The sequence below is a fragment of the Colius striatus genome, chromosome 1 (assembly GCF_028858725.1).
Source record: "Colius striatus isolate bColStr4 chromosome 1, bColStr4.1.hap1, whole genome shotgun sequence".
NCBI classification, from domain to species: Eukaryota; Metazoa; Chordata; class Aves; order Coliiformes; family Coliidae; genus Colius; species Colius striatus.
Genome location: NC_084759.1, coordinates 200,368,885 through 200,391,131, shown reverse-complemented (window position 1 = coordinate 200,391,131; position 22,247 = coordinate 200,368,885). Strand labels below are relative to the sequence as shown.

Here is a 22,247-nt window from a genome sequence, read left to right as displayed (position 1 = left end):
GGTAGTTCATCTGCAGAAAGCTCTGGCGAGGATGTGGTTTATTTCTCTTCATTAATGCTTTCCACAGAAACTTCTGATGTTGTCCTGGAACAGCAAAGTCTTGAATCTGCATTCAAAACTCAGCCTGCTTTGGGTTTTCAGGAGTTATACTTTGGAGGGTTTTGTATTTTAAAGCTGTGCTGGAAGGTTCACTGGAAGTGGACACTTTCTATGAACACTTTAATTTAGCTAAACTCCCTTTTTTTTTTTCCCATTGTCTCTCAGAAGTCTTCAGTTAGTTCAAAAGGAACTGTTTGGGTAAATTCTGCATCCAGATACTCAACCTACATCAACCTATATCTCTTAGCTGGATGTCCTGGAGACATATCAGTGAAACCTGGAGTGACATAAGCTGTTGCTGGAGTCACGTCCAAGTCATAAAAATTGACATTCCCTCTAGGTTTACTGGAACTCAGCAACAGAATTTGACCCACTGTACTTTTCTTACCAGCAGCTTTGCAGAATGCCTGGGGAAATGTTTTTAGTCCAGGTGTGCAGTCTGCTTGTTTAGCTAGGTGGCCGTGATGAGTTTAATCATCTTTAACATGCCCACGAGGAAAATTATTCCAAACAAGTACAGTGCTGGAGGGGTTTTTGAATCCCACAACTCTTTGTCTTCAGCCCCAGGAGCGTGGAATTGTTCTGGTTGAACACGGATGTTTATTCATTGCCACACTCGTACGCAGCTGCTGGTGGTGGCAGCAGGCGCACGGCCGCGGGCCAGGAGGGCAGAAGATGCCCCGTGAAGGCAGCCAGCCAACCCACTGCAGTGGGAAGAGCAGGAGTACCATGGGCCAGGAGGGCAGAAGATGCCCCATGAAGGCAGCCAGCCAAGCCACTGCAGTGGGAAGAGCAGGAGCAGCGTCTCCAGCTGTGGTCTTCTCCGCTCTGTAGCCTGCTACGACAGAAACTCAGCTTCTCCCACAAGCCTGCCTCCAAAAATAACATTTCTAACTGTGTTTCTGGCTTTCCTTTTAGGTATGTCACCATCCACTCTCTGTAGTTTTGTTTCATCTGCTTCTTCAGGCGTTTCTGCGGTAGGAGGGGACCGGAGACCCAGACCCACCACAGTGACCACAGTGCACACAGGGAGCAAGTGAGAGCCGGGCGGCAGGAGGGGGCCGGTGGCCGGGCTGGCAGGGGTCCCCACGCCATCCCACTCACCACACGCCCTGCCAAGGACTAGAAGAGAGAAGATTTTTTTATGGCCATATTTTATACTGCAATTCTGAAATGTTTCATTTATCACAAACTGCAATGACTCCAGGTGGAACGGATCTAACAGTCTCTGGTGCTGTACATATATATACATATATATAAATATATCTATATATATGTGAGTCTAGCAATGTTCTAACTAATGAACACTCATTCTTTTCCCCAGTGATTTACTCTTTCCTCAGTATAGGTAACAGTACATGTTGTATTTTTTTTCCATTAACTACGAACATCTCAACTGGATTATTTAAATATACTTTTCTGAGCATTACAATCTTTTTTTCTGTTAAAAAGTACTTCCAGTAATGCCCCTCCTTCCAGTTTGCTGGGGGAAGGGCAGTTTCTGTAGGTAGGAACTGATGTTAACTTTGCAGCATGGGAGGATTTCAATGGCATGTCATTTCTTGCTCTTCAAATTTGGACTGCAAGTCTGTCTGGCTTTAGCAGAGCTGTTGCTGCTCAGATTAAGAATCTGCTGCTTTCCCTCCCTTCCTGCTCCTTGAAAGCCATGGCAAGAGTTAAATTGCTACCAGCTGGGAGTCAGTTCAGCCACGCCCTCATTCCTGTAGTGCTGGGGATCTGTAGCACCCTTGTTTGAGACCAGAGGTAGATAAATGGTGCCAGTTAGGAACTGACTAGAGCTGAGCAAATGAAATGACAGGGCAGGGCCTCATCCTGCAGCTCCTATGTCCTTTGAGTTGCTGTGTGTTATGAAGGAAAATGAAGATGTGGGTCTGGGAGCCAGTCATCCTCTGCTGCTGACTGACTGTGCTGCCCTGGAGCAAGATGTTGAATTCAGCAGCCTCCCAGCCTGACCTCTGGCACCGGGTGCATCCAGCCTGAGGGCTCTGTACCAGAGGTGCTGAGCACCCACAGCTCCTTGAGCCTTTGTGTGGTGTTGCTCAGCACTTCCCAAAACTGAGTATTGAAAATCAAACAGAAAAGTTTGGACCTTAACCTTTGTGTGCCTGGGTTTCACTCCTGAGGAGAGGGTTGATGCACTATGAAGCACTGGCAGGTTCTTGGTTGCGAAGTGCAGGATCTGGTGTAGCTTTGCTCAGTCAGGCTCTGGCAAGGAGCACTGTGCTGGAGAAGTAGGACCTCTGACAGGCATAGGCAGGTGCAGTGGTGATACTGGGGCCCCCTCCTCCCCAGAAGCTCTTAGAGAAAGGCAAGCTCAGTTTCCCCATGTTTAAATTACTAAGTACATGCACTTCCCAGGCTCCATGTGCTAGTGCATCATTTGGGAACAGCCACCATGACTGTCAGCAGCATCAAAGCAGCTTGAAGCAGAAAGAGGAGCAAATCTGCCTGGATTTGCCAAAGGGCTCCAGGTTACTTCTGTGCTATTCCCACCTGTGATTTTCCTGCAAGAAGAAGCAAAAGGAGGCAGGTGGAAGAGGCAGACACCCTTCCCCAGCTGCTGTGAGCCTCTCACAACCCAGACAGATTCATCTCCCAACAGAGGCACGAGCTATTTCCCACTGTGTGCTTTGTTGCCACATTCATTTATCCTGCACAAGGAATTGTGAAAGCCAGTCACAGCCACAGCTGAATGTAACAGTCAATAGTGACCATGCTGGGAAAAGCCATAAGAGAACTTTCCATTGAAGCTTCAAAATCCTTCTTTAGCTTCCACTGTTGGTTGCCTTCAACTGGCTCAGCCAGGATTTTGTCCATCATATTTCGAGCACTAAAAGCTGGAAAAGCAGGAGGCAGTGAGCACTAAGTTTGAAATAGCCTCTCCTCTGGTGGCACTTATAGCTGTTGCACCCAATAGATCTCTAATCTCCTGAGTATTAAGCTGCTCCTTGTTTTTGGAGGGTTGTGGCACATCAGAGTGAGCCCTGGGAGCCCCCCACCGTGTTGCAGTTGACATGGGTGCTCTTGCAGAAAGGCTTCAACTTCACATTTAGGGAAGATGCCAGGTATTGGTCTCTTGAGGATTGGTAGCAAAAGTCCATATAATTTCTCCAGTGAGGACTTTGGATGGAGATCTGGGCAGAATGATGGACAGGGGACCTCCTTGCTGCGAGTCACACTCCTGTCCCCATCCCCAGACTGCTGCCACCATGTGCTCCTTCCCCACTGACAAAGAGCAGGACGAGCTTCATCAGCATTTACCCTCGAGGCTCAGAGGGATCTGAAAGTTACTGTACTGCAATTTACACTCATTTCTAAGGCCACTTTATTTTGCCAGCCTGAGTAAGGAAGCTGTTGTTTAGGAGAGACTCCTATCCCAAGAAATTCAAGTTATTTTGAAGCCACATAAGTTCGTCTGGCTTATCCTGCTCCAGTTGCATGGATATAAATAGACAGTCCCTGGTTTTGGAGTCACTGGAGTTACCTACATTTACAAGCATGCAACAAACAGCAGGATTTGGCTAGGGATTATCTTTGGACAGTTGTTCCAATGATTAGGGCTCTTTGCCTTCCCCTGTGAAACCTGAGGTTTGGGTTGAACTTGATGTAGTTGCTGAGGTCATCAGTCAAAATACAGCATCCAAACAGATTGTGAAGCACTGAGGAAAAGCAAACGGATTTCCATCTGTAAAACAAAGAGCAGTGACAGGACAAAGGCAGACATGCTATCCTGCAGCTGGGGGGGTGTTCCCATATGCTGGCTGCCCCTCCTTGCTGGATGCTTTCTGTATTCTTTGTTGGGAGGGGTATTTTTTCCTTCCCCACTTGGAATTAGGGTGATTCGGTTTCCTTCCTGAAGTACTCTGCTGTGGTGGTGTAATTTGTCAGCATTCTCTTTGGCTTGCTATCAGCTGCTGGGACTTCTAGACAAGAAACAGAAGCACTTAAAAGCAGAATTGTTTCTTTCTGCTACATTTTTGGGTGGTGGGAAGCTCTGCTCTTGTATCTTTGGTAGCAGCAAAACAGCTGGAGACCTGACCAGGAGTTCACCGCATGCTTAGAGATCTTGTCATAGAGTCCTGAAGTATCTCTTGTTAAAACTTCTCTAATTCTGGGTAAATCTGGGATGATTTAGCAGCACCCAGGTCAGATTTATGGAGGGAGCTAGAGCTGCTTGCCCCTTGGCAGCACAGCCTTGTACAGCAAACACTCCAGCATCACTTGCCAAGGGTGCGCCAACGCCATTGTTTGTCCTCCCCCTGCCCTACTCCACCACTGCTCAGTCCACCACTCACATGTGCAAACACAAAACCAGGAGTAAATAGTGTGTGCTTGGAGACAAGGGGCTAGTAGCTCCAAAGCAGAAGATTCAAAACAAGTCTCCAACTGGCCTTGCCATGAAGAAGCAGGTAGAAAAATCCCTCTGGGCTCTTTCCCAATAGATTGTCCTACTAACCAATGTGTGATTTGCTCCTCACATGAGGACTTCAGCCTGGACTCACCTGTCTGTTACCCTTTCCTGCTTTACTTTACTGGCACCGATGTGGTTTTCATTTGTAACTTGTTTTCCTCAGCTCCTTCCCCTTCTTTTTCTTTGCTTGCAGCTTTGATTGTTGATTTTTACCTCCAGAGTCACAGAGGCCATCTCTGATGCCAACAGCAGTGTTCTTGCTGGGAAAACAAACAAACAAACAAAAAAACAATCCAGAAAACCTCCAGCTGGCCCTTGAGCCTGCAGAAGAAGTTGTGAGGACAGGCTGCCCGTGAACTCTGCGAGCTGAAAGTCAGTATTGCAGTGGCAGGGGCTTCGGCTGCTGATTTTGCATGTGACTTCATTCCCAGTGCATCCTAACTTTCTGCTGGATCACCCCTTCTGAAGCACGAAATGGATACTGGCCCCACGGCACGGCTAGTGGGGAGGTAGGAGCGTGGGGAAAACCTGGCAGTGATGCTTTCCTAAGACTGTGTTACTCTTCTGGTGATGTCTCTTTTGTTCTGGTTGCTATTGTACAGGTGCCATTAGAGTAGTGTGTGCAGAAAACAAAACCCAAGTAGGGTGTTACCTATGCCTTGTGTGTCTGTTATGGTTGTGGTGCTGAAATAAAGCAAAACAATGATAGAGGGTCATGCCTGATATGAATCAAACCACAGAAAGGGATGTCAGCCCACTGGTGGACATCTCCATGTAGTTCTGCAGTAGGCATTAGATGGGGTTTCTGCTGTGCTTGTGTCCTGCATACCTCCATGGCTATTGACAGTATTGTTTTCTATAACCAATTCTCCTTCTTCTGGACCCCTGCCCATCCCTGAGGGACCCTGAGGCTAGTCCAAAGCTTTTCCCAGCCCTGGGAGCCAACATAGCCACTCACCTCTGACTTTTCTCCCCAAACTAGAGTATGGATCTCCAAGGTACCCAAGACAATGCAGTGGTAGCCAGCCCCATGGCTGCCTCCTCTTTAAATATGACCCTGTTTCTAAGTGAAACAAGCCCCCAGGGAAAGGCAGATAGCTTTTAGTCATTGGTGAGCAAGGAGAAAATTACCCTTTGCTATAAATGTGGTATTACCTAGATCAGATCTGGGAAAACTTGTGCTGTCATTTCCCCTCTGGTAACAGCTCTAACCCTGTGCAGCACTGGGTGAGCACTGCATAAAAACACTAGCTAGACTTTGCCAACAAGTTCACACAGACTGTGACCTGTTGCTTTTTGTTATTTCCAAAGAGTTAAGGGATTAATCTGCTGGCAAAATAAGTTTCTAGACTGAGTCCTGAGCTACAGAAGTATCATCCTTTCAGTATATGGAAACTCCTATTGAATGTGCTTACTTGCATTCCTATTCCCATGCATATTTATCTGTCTGAGCAGAGACCTCAATGCATGCCACAGATTATTCATTGGAAGGGAGTTTTTACTTCATTATCGTGCTCATTTACACCAGAGACTTGATGCAAAGAGTTACGTTCCTTCAAGCAAAAAGTGGAAACGCACACAGAGGCTATGGTATTGGTATCCCAAGGGAAAGAGCATCAAAACCAAGCGTGGAGAATTGGCTGGCAAATCACTGTCAGCAATGGCTGAGTGAGGAAACAGCAACCTGCTCACAAACATTGCCCAGAGTTTCCCCTGCTAAATCAGTCATTGTGGATTTCTTGCCCAGCAGCAGGTTTTACACAACCCCTTTTTGGTTTTCCCTGAATCCCCACAGCTGGGTCCTGCCTTCCCATCCTGCCTGCAGGAGCAGTCCTGTCTCCATGACACACATGTGTCTGTGTGTGTGTCGTGGCCCCAGGGATCACGGATCGCACCCTTGGGAGGTCAGGAGTGGGTTTGGGTTGTTTGGTCTGACTTTGCATGACTGGGTCAAAGCTGTGTAAATAGTGTTTGTAATGGAGGATAAAGGCTCTTTAGCCCAGACTCTGGTTTTCAAGACTCCTTCCCCACCATGAACCGTGCCACTGATCAGTTTCTTTCCTCCTCTTCATAAATTACATGATCAGAAGAGTGGCTCTTACATTTGTTCCATACTCCAGAGTGGAATCAGGGCATGTGTGCTCGCAAGCATTGTGAAAAAACACTGCTGAACTAATAATGGCATCAGATGTCCAATAAATGCATGATACTGCACTGCATGTATTAAACTGCTATTCACTGTTTCTGTATTTCCCAAGCCTTTTCTTTGTACACCTTCAACACAACCTTTTCTTCAAGGGGTTTTCTTCTACGTTTTGCTTTTAAATGACTCAATGTATCTGTAACTCGAAATCCATCGTTAAGTTTGAGTAAATGCAAAAGCTGATGTTTTGTAAACAAGATACTGCAAAGCCTGGTAATGTATTTTGTCATTTTGTTGAATGCTCTGCAGCATGTACAAGAGTCATCACCATCCAGAGCAGCTTAAAACTATGCAGCAGTCACGTACACACATCTAGAAACAGGGAGTCGGGGAGGATCCCTTTGGTTTTTTCCAATACAATGTGCTTAAAAAATTGATCTGCATCAAAAATTCCTTCCTTGGGTTACTAATGCTCAGGACTACCAAGGCACATGGTGGTGTGTCCTTTTGGGTTTTGGTTTTTTTCTTTTGGTTTGTTTTCCTCAGTCAAAAATGAGACTGGCTCACTCAGTTCTTAGTGTTTTTCTCTTCCTGCAAGACATTTCCTTCTCACCTGTTGCAGAATGAGCTGCATTTTTGGGACCAAGATGCTGTAATTCTTTGCCTGCACAAAACAGAGCAGAGAGCTGAGCTAGTTATCCCATCCTTTCCAAAGCATCACCACCTAAACACGAGCATTTAATCCTTGATCTCCATGTAATACTGTCATTTATCCTTGGAAGAGTTTGGTTCTTCCACATGGAATTCATGCCCTTGCCTTCTCTTCCCTTAATCATTGACCCATTTTCATTTGTGCTGGTCTTTCTAAGGCAGGGTACAAGATATCCACATGATACTTGTAGTAGCTCTGGTCTAATCCTCTTGTGGGCATCAGCAGGGCATTGGGCCCAGCTCCTGACTGATTGCTGTATTAGTGTGGAAGATGCTCAAGTTTCCAGTACTCAAAGCAAAGCCACCTGAAAGTGCTGTAACAATTGCTCTGGGTGCCCAGCAAAGGCATGCCAAGCAGCAGGGCTGGAGAGAAAGCACCATGGTGATGGTGTAGAGAGCGAGTATCAGTCCTTGGAACTTACATGGGACAGCTCCATGGTAGCTGAAAGCACCAAAAAGTCTTGAGCCCACCTCTGAGTCTGATGCTCAGACAGGATGCTGTGCCATTGCTGAAATGTTAGATGGTGGCATTAAAAAAACATCATCATTAATAGTGTTTGTAACCTAGCCTGGCTTCACATTGCTGAGGCAGCACAAAATGCAAGGGCTCATGAGGAGGTGGGTGTGTGCTGTGGTTCCTGGTGGGTGGGAGCTCCTGGGGGGTGCTCAGAGTCACTCTCAGCTTTTCCATCTCTCATCTGCAACCCTTAAGCCAGCATGGCATCACACATGCTACGTCTTAGCAGATCACACTCTAGCATGACCCTCAAAGTGAAGAGCGTGGAAGGTCACAGCTGGGTGGGAGGTATGACGTGACTCATGTTTCTGGTCAGTGCGACATCGGCGTCCCGTTGTACATTGGCCTCTACTTAAGAAACAGCATTTTGGTCAGTTTGGGCTTTTTTTCTTTTAGATAAATATTTGATTTCACAGAATCTTAAGGGTTGGAAGGGACCTCGAAAGATCTTCTAGTCCAACTCCATTTGATTTGGATCAGTGATTTTTAAAAGCCTAGTGTAGCAACTCCCCAAATATCCCCAACAGCAAAACATCTCCTGGTTGACTTCTAATGAAAAATGCAAGCATGTTTTTCTACAAAGGCTTAAATCTTAATCAGGGAATGTCAGTGTGCCTAATATTGCAGGTCTTGTGATTGGTACAAGTTCATAACAGCATCCATGTCCAAAAAGAAGAGAGAATGTGTATTTACTCCGTGCATGTATTAAGGCATCGCAACAGTTTTATCCGCGTAATGAGTTTGCAGTACTGCAAGTTGTTAATGGGGCTACGTCGCAAGTGGTTCTCTGCCTTGACAATCATGTATACATATCGAGATTTCTATCATAATGACAAGTGAAAGGGGTGACTAATTGCTTTCCTCCAATAAATCCAACTAAATCACCCTGATGCGAAGTCTGATGTTTCTTGAGCGCATGATTCTCCACCCACGTGCAGTGAAGGAGTGAGTCATTTCCATGGCTGCTCCACTGTGCTGTTGTTACATTTTATACAACAACATCTTTCTGTTTCCAAAAGGAGGAAGGTGAGGCTTTTTTTTCCCTCCCCAATTCACTCCATAGGGAAATCAATGACTGTCCTTCTTGTGTTTCCTAAAGCTGCCATTGGAAATGATGCTGTGTCAGTGTGTAGCCTGCAGGTCAAGAGACGTTCTGCTCCCCCTCTACTCTGCCCTGCTGAGGCCTCATCTGGAGTCCTGTGTCCAGTTCTGGGCTCCTCAGCTCAAGAGGGACAGGGAACTGCTGGAGAGAGTCCAGCACAGGGCCATCAAGATCATCAGGGGACTGGAGCATCTTCCTTATGAGGAAAGGCTGCAGGATCTGGGGCTGTTTAGGCTGGAGAAGAGGAGACTGAGAGGGGATCATATTAACATTTACAAATATCTAAAGGGTGGGTGTCAGGAGGTTGGGACATCTCTTTTTTTCTATTGTATCTAACAACAGGACAAGGGGTAATGGGATGAAGCTGGAACACAAAAAATTCCATTTAAACATAAGAAAAAACTATTTGACTGTTTCAGTGAGGGAGCCCTGGCACAGGCTGCCCAGAGAGGGTGTGGAGGCTCCTTCCTTGGAGGTCTTCAAGACCCACCTGGATGCATTCCTATGCAACCTGATCTAGGTGAACCTGCTTCTGCAGGGGGTTGGACTAGATGATCTCTAAAGGTCCCTTCCAATCCTACCATTCTGTGACTCTATGATATAGAGATGTAGAGATTGTCTGGACATTGAGATTGTCTGTGTGGGGCTGAGGAAATGAGAAGTACTTGTTGGAGAGTGCTGCACCTTTGAGCTGGTCCTGATCAGTTACATGGCCTGAGGTGGGAATCATGAAAGGAGATGGTATTTTCACTAGTGCTTATGAGTCTCTTCAGTTAGCAGCAGGCTCTAAAGGCTGACATGTGCACTCCATCATTGGCTTCCTTTTCTTCCAGCCCATGTTCCCCATGTGTGTTATGACTTGCTTTTTTTATTCTTTTCCTCGAAGTCTTAATTTTTGCCACTTTTCCTTCTGTTTGTTTTTCACTCACTGACACACAAGAATTCCTTCCCCTTTCAAAGTAGGTGGAACAACCACTACACCCAGACAAGCATTGCTTTCCAGCAGGGAGATGGACCCATACTTGAGGTCAAAACCAGGTGGTTTTAGACATCTGGTCCAGTAACAGGGCTGAAATGAACAGCAGTGCTAATGGTCAACTCCTAGCAATACAAAGAGAAAAGCAAATTACTTAAATATTGTGAATGAGGAAACAACCTCCAGAGCCAAGCTGATTACTGTTTCAAAGCTGTGGTACACAATTGTAGCTACAAAACTAGGGCTGGGTTGTACCAGGAGAGGAGATGAGGTGATTTTCCATTTATGCTCTGGAAAAGTACATCCATGGGAAGGTACATGTTTGGAAAAATACATCCATGTGCAAAAATGCTTGGCAGAAAGGGGATTGGAGGCAGTGTGACACTGAGGCACTGACACATCATTTGCCTTGTCAGGAGGAGCAGAAAATGCTGTAGAAAGACCCTACAGTTTTCCAGTATGACACAAGCCTGAACTGTGACCATCTCTATATCCAGGACCATACTCTCACCTGTGTGAGGTAGCTCTTCTGGTGTGGCTCGAATTCTGCATACTTGTGGAAGTTGAAGGTCAATCCCACTTTCCCCCACATTAAATGAAAATGTTGGCCAGGAAAACCTTGTTCTCAAGTCTTTAAAGCCCTGGGTTCCTCAGTAGCCTTGGTGTTCACCCAGCATGAACTAAGTTTTCCCAAGCTCTCAGTGAGACAGAGCAGGAGATCACCATGGGGCCATTGAAATCCTGATGCTGTAAGATGGGCTCTTGATGTCGTGTCAGTATTTACTTGATCTTTGTGTGTTTCTTCACTGCTATGGGCTCAGCAACAAATTGCTGGCTTTTGGAAACAAATGAGATAAAATGTCAGTGCAGAGAAGCCAAAGACCAAGATGCAGCTGTAGAAAATATTATGCTTGCAACTCTGCCAAGATCCACAGCCATGTTTGACTGGAGGGAAGGGAACATCCTTATTTTGAAGGCTTTCTAACTGTTGGTATGCACTGAGGTAGTGGCTTATGCCATACATCAGCCTTTCTTCATGATATCCCAAGCCCATTTCTCATCTCCTTTGCTCTTCAGCACAATCTGTCCCCAGAAGCAGGGCTCCAATGGGCATTGCCAGGCTATGGGCAGCTGTTCTTTCACAGCCAAGACAAGTTTTGCATGTTGAAACATAGCACGTGCAGATGCTCAGCTTCAAAGAGCATCCCAACTTGAGCAGAGATAGACCCTCTGTGGTTCAGGGACCCCATGGCCAGGTGATACTGAGGAGGAGACAGTCTGCACATGGCTTTCAGCTGCAGCAGTTGGTTCCTTTCATCACAGACAGTCCTACCCTTTGGTTACACCTACACTGAATTTCATCCTTTAAGCCAAACCCATCTGTGAGCTTGTCTATGCATCCACAAAACCATTTTTCCAGGGGTGTGCTTGTGACAATCCCTTTGGGGACTCCATGAGGAGAGAAAATGGGCCTGTGCTGCCCCAGAGCAATCCTGAGACACCATAAGCTGCCACAGGGACCAGGGGACATGCTGTTTCCATCATATTATGCTTTCTCCCAGCTCTGAACATACCCTAGGCAGAAAGTCCACCTTCATTGCTGTGGGTATGTATGTGCCCTGCCCAGCCCATCTCAGTCCCTGGTTTGGTGGGGCCTCTCAACAATGCTGAATTACTGTGCTGCTAACCATTTTTATAAGTGAGGGGGTGGGAGAGAAGGGCCATCTGGATCAGCACTGCAAGTATTCAGTTGAGTATTTCCAGATTGTTTGGTGTTTGGGCTTTCTGCATTACATTGGGATAAATTCCTGACTTCCAAACTCATTTACTTGTCCTGAATTCAAAAGTTTCTTTGCTTTTTCATCTTTGGGATTTTTCTTTTTATAATTGCAATGTTCTGATAAAGTTACAGTCAATTAATGGTTCATTTACCTTTTCATAAAAGTGTTTTGTTAAGGGAAATGAGCAATAATAACAATAGAGCTGAGAGGTAATTTGTTGTTCTCATCAAACTCACAAGCTTTGTGCTTTCTTTGGCACCATTTAGGCTCTTGTATGGTTTTTGTTCTCTTTCTTTAGGGCAGAAGAGCTGTGTTCTCATTTGTGCCTCAGTTTGCACTCTAGCAGTGTGCAAAATGCATACTAAATCTTAAACAAATCCTTCTTTTTGCTGGAGGCCAACTGGGCAGGTATCCTCCACAGTGAAAAGTCACATATCAGGTTTCTAGCAGAGCTACTTCTGTAGCTGTCAAAGAAGAATCTGAAAGGCAAGCTTCCCTCCCAGTCTCTAATCCACCACAGCTCAGCATAGCACCTAAGTAGACTGGATCCCTGCGTCCACTATGGGGAAGGACTGTGCCACCAAAGTCAGTGAACCCACACTGACCTTCAGTGGGAGCTGAGGGATAAACTCCTGTTCCCAACAGGTAGAACACAGGTGGGTGAACACACAATGGAGTTGTAATATATGTAATACAACACAATTGATTATTGGTTTATACTGTATTGTATTATTAAAATGTCTCTGATAGACCAAAGCAGAGGGACATGGCATGAACTGAAGCTTTGGGCCAGGCTAGTATGCCTTTTCAGTATTCAATGAATCAATGTTCTCAAAAATCATGTAATTCAAGTGTGGAAAAGAGAAAGAAGACAAGCTTTCAGATACTTTTTGGTCACAATGTCTGGAGAGGGAATTCAGCTATGATCAGGCTAGAGATAAATTCTTAAGACAATGTTTACCTTCACTACCAATAAACATGTCAGCATCAGAGTCCACTGCCAAGTCAGTGATCACCTTGGAGGTGTGTTAAGGCACTTCCAACTTCCCTCCTTAAGTATCTGTAGTACTTACATGCTCATTTCTGATGAGCTTTGCAAGGGTCTCAAGATGGAACTACAGGATGTTTGAGATTGGTAGGAACCTCTTGGAAGTCATCTGCTCCAACTGCCCTGCTCTACAAGTGGGGTCGCCTACAGCAGGTTTCCCAGGACCATGTCCAAACAGCTTTTCAATATCTCCAAGCCTGGAGATGCCACAACCTCTCTGGTCATGGGCTTCACCAGTCCAGGGCAACAGACTGCAGCAATGACCAAGCCTTCACTATGTACAAGTTAGTTAAAGACCCCAAGGGGAAAAAAAAAAGAGGAATTTGAGTTTTACTTTCAACATTTACCTTCTGTTTTGCTGCTTTTTTTCCACAGAGAAGATGAGCAGCTGTGCAAATATATGTTGATAAGGTCAGTAGCCTAAATGCTTTCCTGCAGGACAATGTGCCATGATGTTGGCTAAAGGACCATTTAGGGTAGAAAAGTCATACTATGCAGCAGGTGTCATGTGCTTGAGTTTACCAATGTTTCACATTAAATCTGTGGACAAAATCAACTGTGCAGCAATTCCACTAGAAGAAAGACAAAGACCTTCAAGAAAGAGCCAACAGCTGTGGTTAAGAAGGATTTATTAGCAGGATACCTAAGGGCTTTACTTGCCTATGCAAAGGAGGTAGTGACAAATCAATGAGATGATCTAGCTCCAAATGTGACTGAACAGACAGAGCGAGTCCTGACATCTGTGCCTGGAAATCACCATGCCCAGGACTAGATATGGCTACCAAATGGCCAAGGAAGGTTGGTTTGCTGTGCCCTGAGGCAATGGTTCCCAGGAGGCTGATAGACCTGTACCAGGCTGCACCCATCACCACTAAGTTGGATGTGTTAAGATGAGCTGGGGACCTCAACTGCAAAGCATTTCATTCTTTAAACTCCCCTGTGGATATGTTAATCCAGTCATTCTGTTTAGCATCAGTCTCATAACTTGTTTTGATTATCTATGGCCTTATGGTGGCAATTTAAACTTTCTGATTTATTGATTCAGTCTTAATTGGGTCCTGAACTGGGTCATTGCATCATTCTATCTTTAATTGCTTTAATGAAAGTCTAGTAAATGAGGCTGGTAACATGATTGCTTAGAGGGATTTTTGCCTGTTCACACTTCTCAATGAAATCTATAAAAATTGAAAAAAGGGATGAGCTTATCCTACTGAATTGCCACTTGTATCATGGAGCCTGAGTGGAACTCAGAAAATCCATCTGCAGTGCCCTTAGCTCTTCCTCCAAACCTCAGAAAGAGAAAACTTAGCACATCTGAAAATATCTCCACAGAAGAGGAATGGATGAAAGAAAATAATGAAATATAAAGCTAAAGCCTAGGTTGCAATTCCTGCTTTTCAGGTTTCCTTTGACCTTCCATACAAGTCATTTAGGAGAAGACCTAAAAACCTATTTAGATCCCAAAAGTGAACTTCAGCCCCATGACTAGAGCACATCCTTGAGAATCCTTCCTGTTCTGGGAATGCAAATCTCTGGGTTTTAAGGTCTTTCATCATGTCCCTAAAAGTTTGTCTTGTCCCACTTTCTCCAGCCATCTTGGTGTCCACATGAACAGTTTTGGCAGAGAATTCAGCAGTATCTGTGAGGAGGACCATTTTCTCCCTGCTGTCTGTCATGACACCCATAAGAAGCAGCCTTGGCCTTCGTGTCTGCCCTCCATCATCACTGGGCACTGCCTATTGCCTGCACAGGTCCTTACTACCTCCTCCCAGCTGGATTTCCAGCAAGGCTGCTGCATCTGTAATGCATTTTCTACTCTCTGGGCTAATGAGCTCTGTGTCACCAAAGCTGCCTGTAACTTCTTAATATCCCTCTGGTTTATGGCTGGAAATATGCAGCTTCCTCCCACTCTTTGCTCATAATAAAGACTGTATATCATATCTCACTTGACCCTGGCTCCTACTGCAGAGGGAATATCATTACTTATCAGCAAGATGAAGCCCCCCACCAGCCTTGCTCATACACCCCTAAGCTTGTTTCTATAAAGAATACAAAGAATCTGCTTCAAAGATAAAGTTGCAAAACCCAAGAAAGTCTGCAGTCAATTAAAACCTGATGAGAATGAAGCACAGAGCAGATGAGGAATACAAAGTTGAGATCAGCTTGATCCCCAGCGTGACAGCGCATTTTATTTCATCCCTTTAGCAAAACAGGGATTTTTGTCTCCACATGGGCTGTAATGATGTAGCTGGAAAGTTTCCATTGTCTTTAATTAAAACACTGTGATTACATTTTCCTTTCTCCAGCCTCTTTAGCCCATGAGTCAGTGCACACGCTCCAAGTGCAGCATTAACCATGCTCCATTGACCAGGCCTGGATCTGGAACCTCAGTGACCTGTTCCTGGGCTGCCCACAGCTCTAACCCCCATGCTGTGCAATCTTAGCCACCACAGAAGTCATCTGCCCCAAGCTGACCACACCTGGATGCACAAGATGCTTTTTAAGTTGCAGCTGGTGTAAAAAAACCTCCCACCAGATCAGGAGGTACATTGTATTTGCAAAGCCAAGACACTGCATGGTGGTTTAGTCTTACCTGGAAAACAAAGTGGGCAAGTTTTGTGTCCACTGCAGTATGGCTTTGTGTTTGCTACCTTTGTTTGATGGATTTTGTGCCTTACTGGATGCGGTTTGGGAGCTGTGTAAACAAATGAGGAGAGGGTGGACTTGCTTTTTCTCCATGATTGCTATAGGTGGTAGCTGGGACAACGTGCCAGCCTCTCATAGCAAACAGCATACACACCAGCTGCCTTTGGGGAGGGACCTGGATGTTGTGTGAGCCATAGGCAGCCACAACTTGCATGGTTGCACTTGCAAAGATGGACAAGAGATGTCTGAGGCAGTTGTCTATTACCTGGCATCCTCCTGCAGCAAAAGTGCTCTGCAGCTGGGGTTTCAGCTGCACTCCAAGGAGCCTGGCTGAGTGAGACTCTCAGCTCAAGACAGGATTGGGCTGCTGTGCTGCTTCACAGGGCAGTGTCCTGGTTCAGGCCCAGATGGCAACGAAGCACCATACAGCTCCTCATACACCCCACACACACCCCTCCTGTTGGAGCTCCCAGAGATGGAAGGAGAAAAGATAACCAAGGGCCTTGTGGATCAAGACAAGGGCAGAGAGGGCTCACTGTCAGTTCTGACTCCAGACAAAACAGACTCAACTTCTCAATTAGGGAAGAAAGCAAGAACAATTTAATCTACTATCAACTTGAAACAGAACAGGCAGAGAGCAAAATCAGAGCAGGATGAGGAGAAAAATACAGCCAGCACTTTCAGGTTTCCTTCCTCCATCTCTCCCTTCTTCCTGGGCTCAGCTCCCTGCTCCCCTTATCACTGCCTCCTTCTTCTCAGTGGTACAGGGGGACAGGGAATGGGGCTTGTAGTCAGACCATCACAAACTCTGCTGCTTCTTTCTGCTCAGAGGAGTAGGACTCCTCACACACCTCCCATGCTCCAAAGTGGGGTCCTTCCCACGGGATAGAGTTCTTAACAAACCCCTCTGGCATGAGTCCTTCCCAAGGGCTTCAGCTCCTCACAAACTCCTCCAATGTGAGTCTCCTCCATGGCAGCAGAATTCCAGGCACCTTCTGCTCTAATGTCATCTTCCCACAGAGTCACGACCCCTCCAAGTACAGTCACCCCTGGCATCACCCAAGCTGATGTCAGATCTCAGCACCACCATCACCCTTCATGGGTTGCAGGAGGACAGTCCCCATCTCACCATGGGATGCAGGGGACAGGTCTCTAGTCCAGCACACCTCCTCCTCTCTTCCCTCACTGATCTTGGCATCCACATAATCACTCTCTCTCACCCAACTCCTTCTACAACCTCCAGAAATAATGTCTCCTCTTCCAGCTGCTTCCTCTTAAAAGTGATTGTGGAGGTGCCCGATTGGCTCAGCCCCAGAGATGGGTCTGACTTAGAGCCAGGGAAAGTTTCAAGCAACTTCTTACAGGAGCCACTACTACAGCCCCTTCCCTGACCCCAGAAAAGGCTCCACACAACTCCATGACAGGCAGGAAGGTCTAGTTCCATGAACACTTCCTAGACAGCATTCACTCTGTTGCTGGTGAGGCTCTGCTGGAGGTGTGCAGGAGCACTGCCTGCATAAGTGAAGCACGTGGATTCAGTGTAAGGGGATGTGTCAAAACTGAATCCCTTCCCAGATACCCTGGCCCCAGATGACCCACAGGACTGCAAGCAGAGCCATGCCTGCACCTGGCATTGAATGTTCAATAGGTCCATGTCAAGCCACTATGAATGTATTATCTCTTCCTTACACTCACCTGAGTAATTATGCAGAGGCTGTGAAGGCTCCTGGCAGATGTCAAACAGCTTATTAGTGGTGCTGATGTCTTTTACCTCAGGCTGTATCTCAATAGGTTGAGTATTTGTTGTCTATGCTTGCCTAACATGCCCTGAGTATAGATACTGGCTGAAGCATTCATGCATGTTGCAGCACATCAATGTATGTTATCCTCCACATCCATCACCTTCAAGATTTTCATCTGAATAAGTGCACTCACCTGGAAGCTGCTAGTCCTGGGTCTGGGTGCTGCTCATTTCCTTTAACATTAAATTGCTCTTGGATGGAAACACAAGGTGGGCTTTGCTCAATGTTGGTGCCACTTGGCTTCAAAGCCATGCTCCTGGAAGCTGGTCCTGGGGGTTTTCTACTCCTGACTGTGCTTTGGTCAAGAACTGTCTGGAGGGTCCTTTCCCAGCCTGGAGCTTCAACCACAGATGACAGCTTAGGCAGAGGGATTGGTGCTGAGGAGGGTGTTGAACCTTGATTTCTAACTTTCCATGGTCCATGTGTGCCTAATTATGTGCTAAAATATGTATCAGATCATCTATTAAAACCAGACTGTCACCAGGAGGGCAGCAGTGGCTGGCTCAAAATACCTGCATTGTTACTAATTTTGTTACAAACTGTTTCACTAATACTGATTGTACTTTTATTATTGGTCATCTTACTTTCTGTTGTTATTGTCACTTGAGTTTTCTGTACTAATATTTACATACCATTTGATTTCCTTGGGTGCCTGCTGAAATGAAGGAACTGCCCAGTTATCTGGGATGTCCCTTTGGCCCAGAGAGCTGCCATGTATGTATCTACCTGTGCCACAGGCAGTAGCTGCCTCTGCATGTGCCTACCCATACTAGCTGTGCCCTGTTCACCATCTCAGTGGAAACACTTTGTGATGCCTGGGAAATCATCCCACCAAGCCTGTGCTGGGAGGCAGAAATGCAGCAGGGTTTAGCCCAGCAGCTCAGTTTGTCTCTGAAGGGCCTTGTCCCTCCACCAAGGTAACTGCAATTTGGGACAACTTGTACTGACAGCAGTTTGATGCCTGTATTGACTACCTAATGCTGCCCAGCTGACTATCTGATGCTGACAGTCCCTGTCACATGTAGGGGTTAGAAGGGACCTCCGGAGACCTTCCAGTCCTAACACCTGCTAAAGCAAGTTCACCTTGATCAGAGGGCACAGGAACATGTCCAGGTGGGTTTGGAAACCTCAAGAGGAGGAGACTCCAGTCTCTCTGGGCAGCCTGTCAGGGCTCCCTCACCTGAACAGGAAAAAAGTTTCTCTTCATGTTCCAGTGGAACTCCCTGTGTTCCAGCTTGTGTCTGTTACCCCTTGTCCTGTCACTGTGTGCTACAGATAAAAGACTGGCCCCATCCTCTCAGAACCCACCCTTTGGGTATTAATAAGCATTGATAAAGTCCTCCCCTCAGTATTCTTTCCTCCTGGCTAAACAGCCTCAGATTTCATAACCTTTCTTGAAGGAGAGATGCTTCAGTTCCCTGACCAAGGATGTTGGTGGCCGTCAATGGACTCCAGCTTGTTGTCTCTCTTGAGCTGGGGAGCCCAGAACTGTACAGAGTACTCCACATGTCTCATCAGCCAGGTTCTTGATGAGTTATGTTGAATAAGACTGCCCCAGAGCTTGACTCTGTGCCGTTGTGTAACTGGGCACTGTTATTCAGCCCCTTCTCAATCACCCAAAACTCTAATGCCGAAACCCGGGATCGAACCAGGGACCTTTAGATCTTCAGTCTAACGCTCTCCCAACTGAGCTATTTCGGCTCGCTCTGTCGCCCCCTAACGCTCTTCCCACAGCCCCTCTACCTTCCATGGGGTCTGCAGGCTGCTCCCGTAGCCAGCTCCTGGTCTCCAGTCAATGGGAAATCCTTCCTCATTTCTTCTGTTAAATGCCCTCGTCGCCTCTGCAGTGGCTGTTAAACAGCTCTCCTGTTCCAGCTGAGCCTGCAGGGCTTGGGTGATACTTACCCAGTGTTGCAAAGGATTGGAGGGATAGAGTAGCCGGTACAGGCTGGGGATTGACCTGCTGGAGAGCAGCTCTGCAGAGACCTGGTAGTGCTGGTTGATAACAAACTGACCATGAGCCAGCAATGTGCCCTCCTGGCCAAGAAGACCAAATGACATCCTGGCATGCAGCAAGAAGAGTGTGGCCAGCAGGTCAAGGGAGGTTCTTCTCCCCCTCTACTCTGCCCTGGTGAGGCCTCATCTGGAGGCCTGTGTCCAGTTCTGGGCTCCTCAGCTCAAGAGGGACACAGAACTTCTGGAGAGAGTCCAGTGCAGGGTCACCAAGATGATGAGGGGGCTGGAGCATCCTCCTTAGGAGGAAAGGCTGTGGGACCTGGGGCTGTTTAGTCTGGAGAAGAGGAGACTGAGGGGAAATCTTATTAACAGTTATAAATACCTAAAGGGTGGGTGTCAGGAGGTGGGACATCCCTCTTTTCTATAGTAGATAGTAACAGCACAAGGGGTAATGGGATGAAGCTGGAACATAAAAAGTTCCATTTAAACATAAGAAGAAACTATTTCACTGTGAGGGTGATGGAGCAGTGGCACAGGCTGCCCAGAGGGGTTGTGGAGTCTCCTTCCTTGGTGGTCTTCAAGACCTGCCTGGACGTGTTCCTGTGAGACCTGATCTAGGTGACCCTGCTTCTGCAGGGAGGTTGGTCTAGACGATCTCTGCAGGTCCCTTCCAACCCCTACCATTCTGTGATTCTGTGATTACATCATATGCTCAGCATTCCTTAGTGTGCTCAGCAACTCAGCATGTGCCATTCCCAGGGATCAATGTGGCAATTGCTTTTGCAACAGGGCCCAGGGAGGTGATATCATTGCCTTGTGGTGAGATGCTGTATATAAGTCTGGGTCTCAGATGGGTTTGTTATGTTTGTAAGGTCTGGCTGATGCTCAGAATGCTCATGATGTCTGACTGATGCTCAGGACCTTGTCCTGACAAATCTCATCCTAATGCTTTATTGGAGACAACTGTCAAGAGGGATTTAAAGATGATCCTGCTCTTACCAATTTGTCCCCCACTTTGACGTCACTGAAGTGTCCTCCTGCCACCCCATCCAGCAGCTCCCTTCTTGATGGAGGAGATGGATTAACTTATTTCATCTCAGCCACCCTCTGGCTTGCAGCCCTGTTTTGTGGTGGGCCATTTGGATGCAGTATGGCTATAGCATTGAGTGTATGGTGGTTCACACTTGGTGCAACTATGTCCCACTTGTGAGAGACACATGGATTACCAGGAGAGTATCTCAGACAACAGGGCTATGAGCAAAACCAGCTGACACTGCCATTCCCTCTAGTGCCACATGGACACAAGAGAAGGGGAGGGGGTGATTTTGTGTCAGCTAGGTGAGGTTTCCTTGTGTTGCAGGCTCACAGGCATGGAAAATAGCCTTATTCCCATCTCAGTGGGAATGAGGCCAAGACCATTGGTTTTTTGATAGGACTTTCTGTCTTGGACACATTCCAGCTCAGTGATGCCTTTTCTCTCCTCTAGGGTGAGATACCAAATGTGTAGCCATAGGATGGGCTTCCCTGGTGATATGAGGATTCAACTACCAACAGTGCTTTCTGGCAGAGGCTTTTAGCAAGTGGCACCACTTGGACCATCATACTGCACTGCATTATGCAGCTGTGGTATAATGCTGGGGATTTCACCAGTGGCCAGTAGTATTGTGATCCATAAGACTGGGACAATGAGTCTAGTTAAGAGGAAGAGTTGTCTGAGTGTCTGCAGCTGAAGAACTCAACGATTCATTATAACCTGCCTGAACTGGGGTGGATTTTCCACAGAATAGACTCGATATAAAAACCTCCTCATCAGACCCCAGCTCTTTGCTCCAAAGATGATGACAGTAAGAAAACCAGCAAAAGCATTTAGAGAAAAATAAAGTGTGTTTCAGCTGCAGACAGCCCCAGAGATGGGTGATAGCCTGGAAACTATTTTTCCCTGCACTGAGGCAAAGACTGGCACCAGCACAGAAACTTTCAATATGAACAGAGTAAATACAGCTACTGGAAGTGTTTTAAAACCATAGCTGTGCTGCTCTCCTGGCAAGCAGTCTTTGTTATAATATCTGTTTCTAGAGGAAGGAATTAGCTTTTCATCTTGTGTTAGTGGGGAGCAAAATGAAGCCTTCATTTTGTGTTTGTGAAGAATAGACTGTAATCCTAAAACTAACTTGAATCACCTCTATGTGCACGAGAGATAGCAGCTTATAAGAGGTTTTCTTTTACCATAGAAAAAGTTTTCATTGCTGACAGCTTCCAGCTAACACACTGTACCTATTGGTGCACATTGCAATGCCTAACATCCCTGAAACAAACAATTTTAAGAGAGTATAACCCATGATCTCTTTTCCTCCAGCCAGAGCTGCTTTTCCTGGCATCAAGAAATGGGAAAAACAATTCATTGACACAAGTCTGTGACATTTCCTCTTCCTTATCTCTTGAGGCCAAGACTCCAGCTAGCAGAGTATTTCAGAAATAAGCATAAAAGAAGTACTGAAAAGAAGAAAACAAACCAGTTGCCTCGTTCCCATGGAAATTCATAGGAACAGCTCAAGCAGCCCCCGCTTCACGTTGTGGTCATGTGTTTGTCCTCAGATGGTGAGCAGAGATCAGGCATCTCACCCTCTCTGTTGTCTGCCTGGGTTTTACTGGCGTGGCAGATCAAATAAATCCCTTTTGCCTTGAAACCTCTCTGTTTTTCTCTGGGCAAGAGAAATGGAATAATGTCATCTGAGATAAAAACAAGTGGTTGGGACAGTTTGCTGGTCTGTGCTTTCCTTCTCCCTTCTTGGCTGATCCAGCCCTTCCCCTGGCACAGCTGATACTAGAGTCCTTCTCTCCTCTTCCTGAGCCACCAGTGACCCTGCAGGAGCACCTCTGCCCATCATACCCACTCTTACCTCCTGGGTGAGAAAGAGGTTGATTAGGCTGTGAAGGTTAAAAGAAGTGTGGCCAGCATGTAGAGGGAGGCGATTCTGCCCTTCTGCTCTCCTGAGACCTCAGCCAGCCCTGGGGCCCCCAGCATAAGAAAGAC

The 22,247-nt window shown here is 46.5% G+C and overlaps 1 protein-coding gene and 1 non-coding gene across 2 annotated transcripts in view; one reads left to right on the top strand and one right to left on the bottom strand.

Moving 5' to 3' along the window:
- The window catches only part of CAMK1D (calcium/calmodulin dependent protein kinase ID), a 239,154-nt gene extending 232,223 nt beyond the window's left edge, over window positions 1-6,931 (top strand). Inside the window, exon 11 of the mRNA XM_062019992.1 lies at window positions 1,018-6,931. Within this exon, the coding sequence (XP_061875976.1) occupies window positions 1,018-1,139 (122 nt within the window). The 3' untranslated portion in view covers window positions 1,140-6,931. The remainder of the gene's footprint in view (window positions 1-1,017) is intronic.
- Window positions 6,932-18,885: 11,954 nt separating this feature from the next.
- TRNAF-GAA (transfer RNA phenylalanine (anticodon GAA)) lies at window positions 18,886-18,958 on the bottom strand. Its single transcript has one exon. It is a non-coding gene; the product is annotated as a tRNA-Phe (tRNA).
- Between the last annotated feature and the right edge of the window lie 3,289 nt (window positions 18,959-22,247).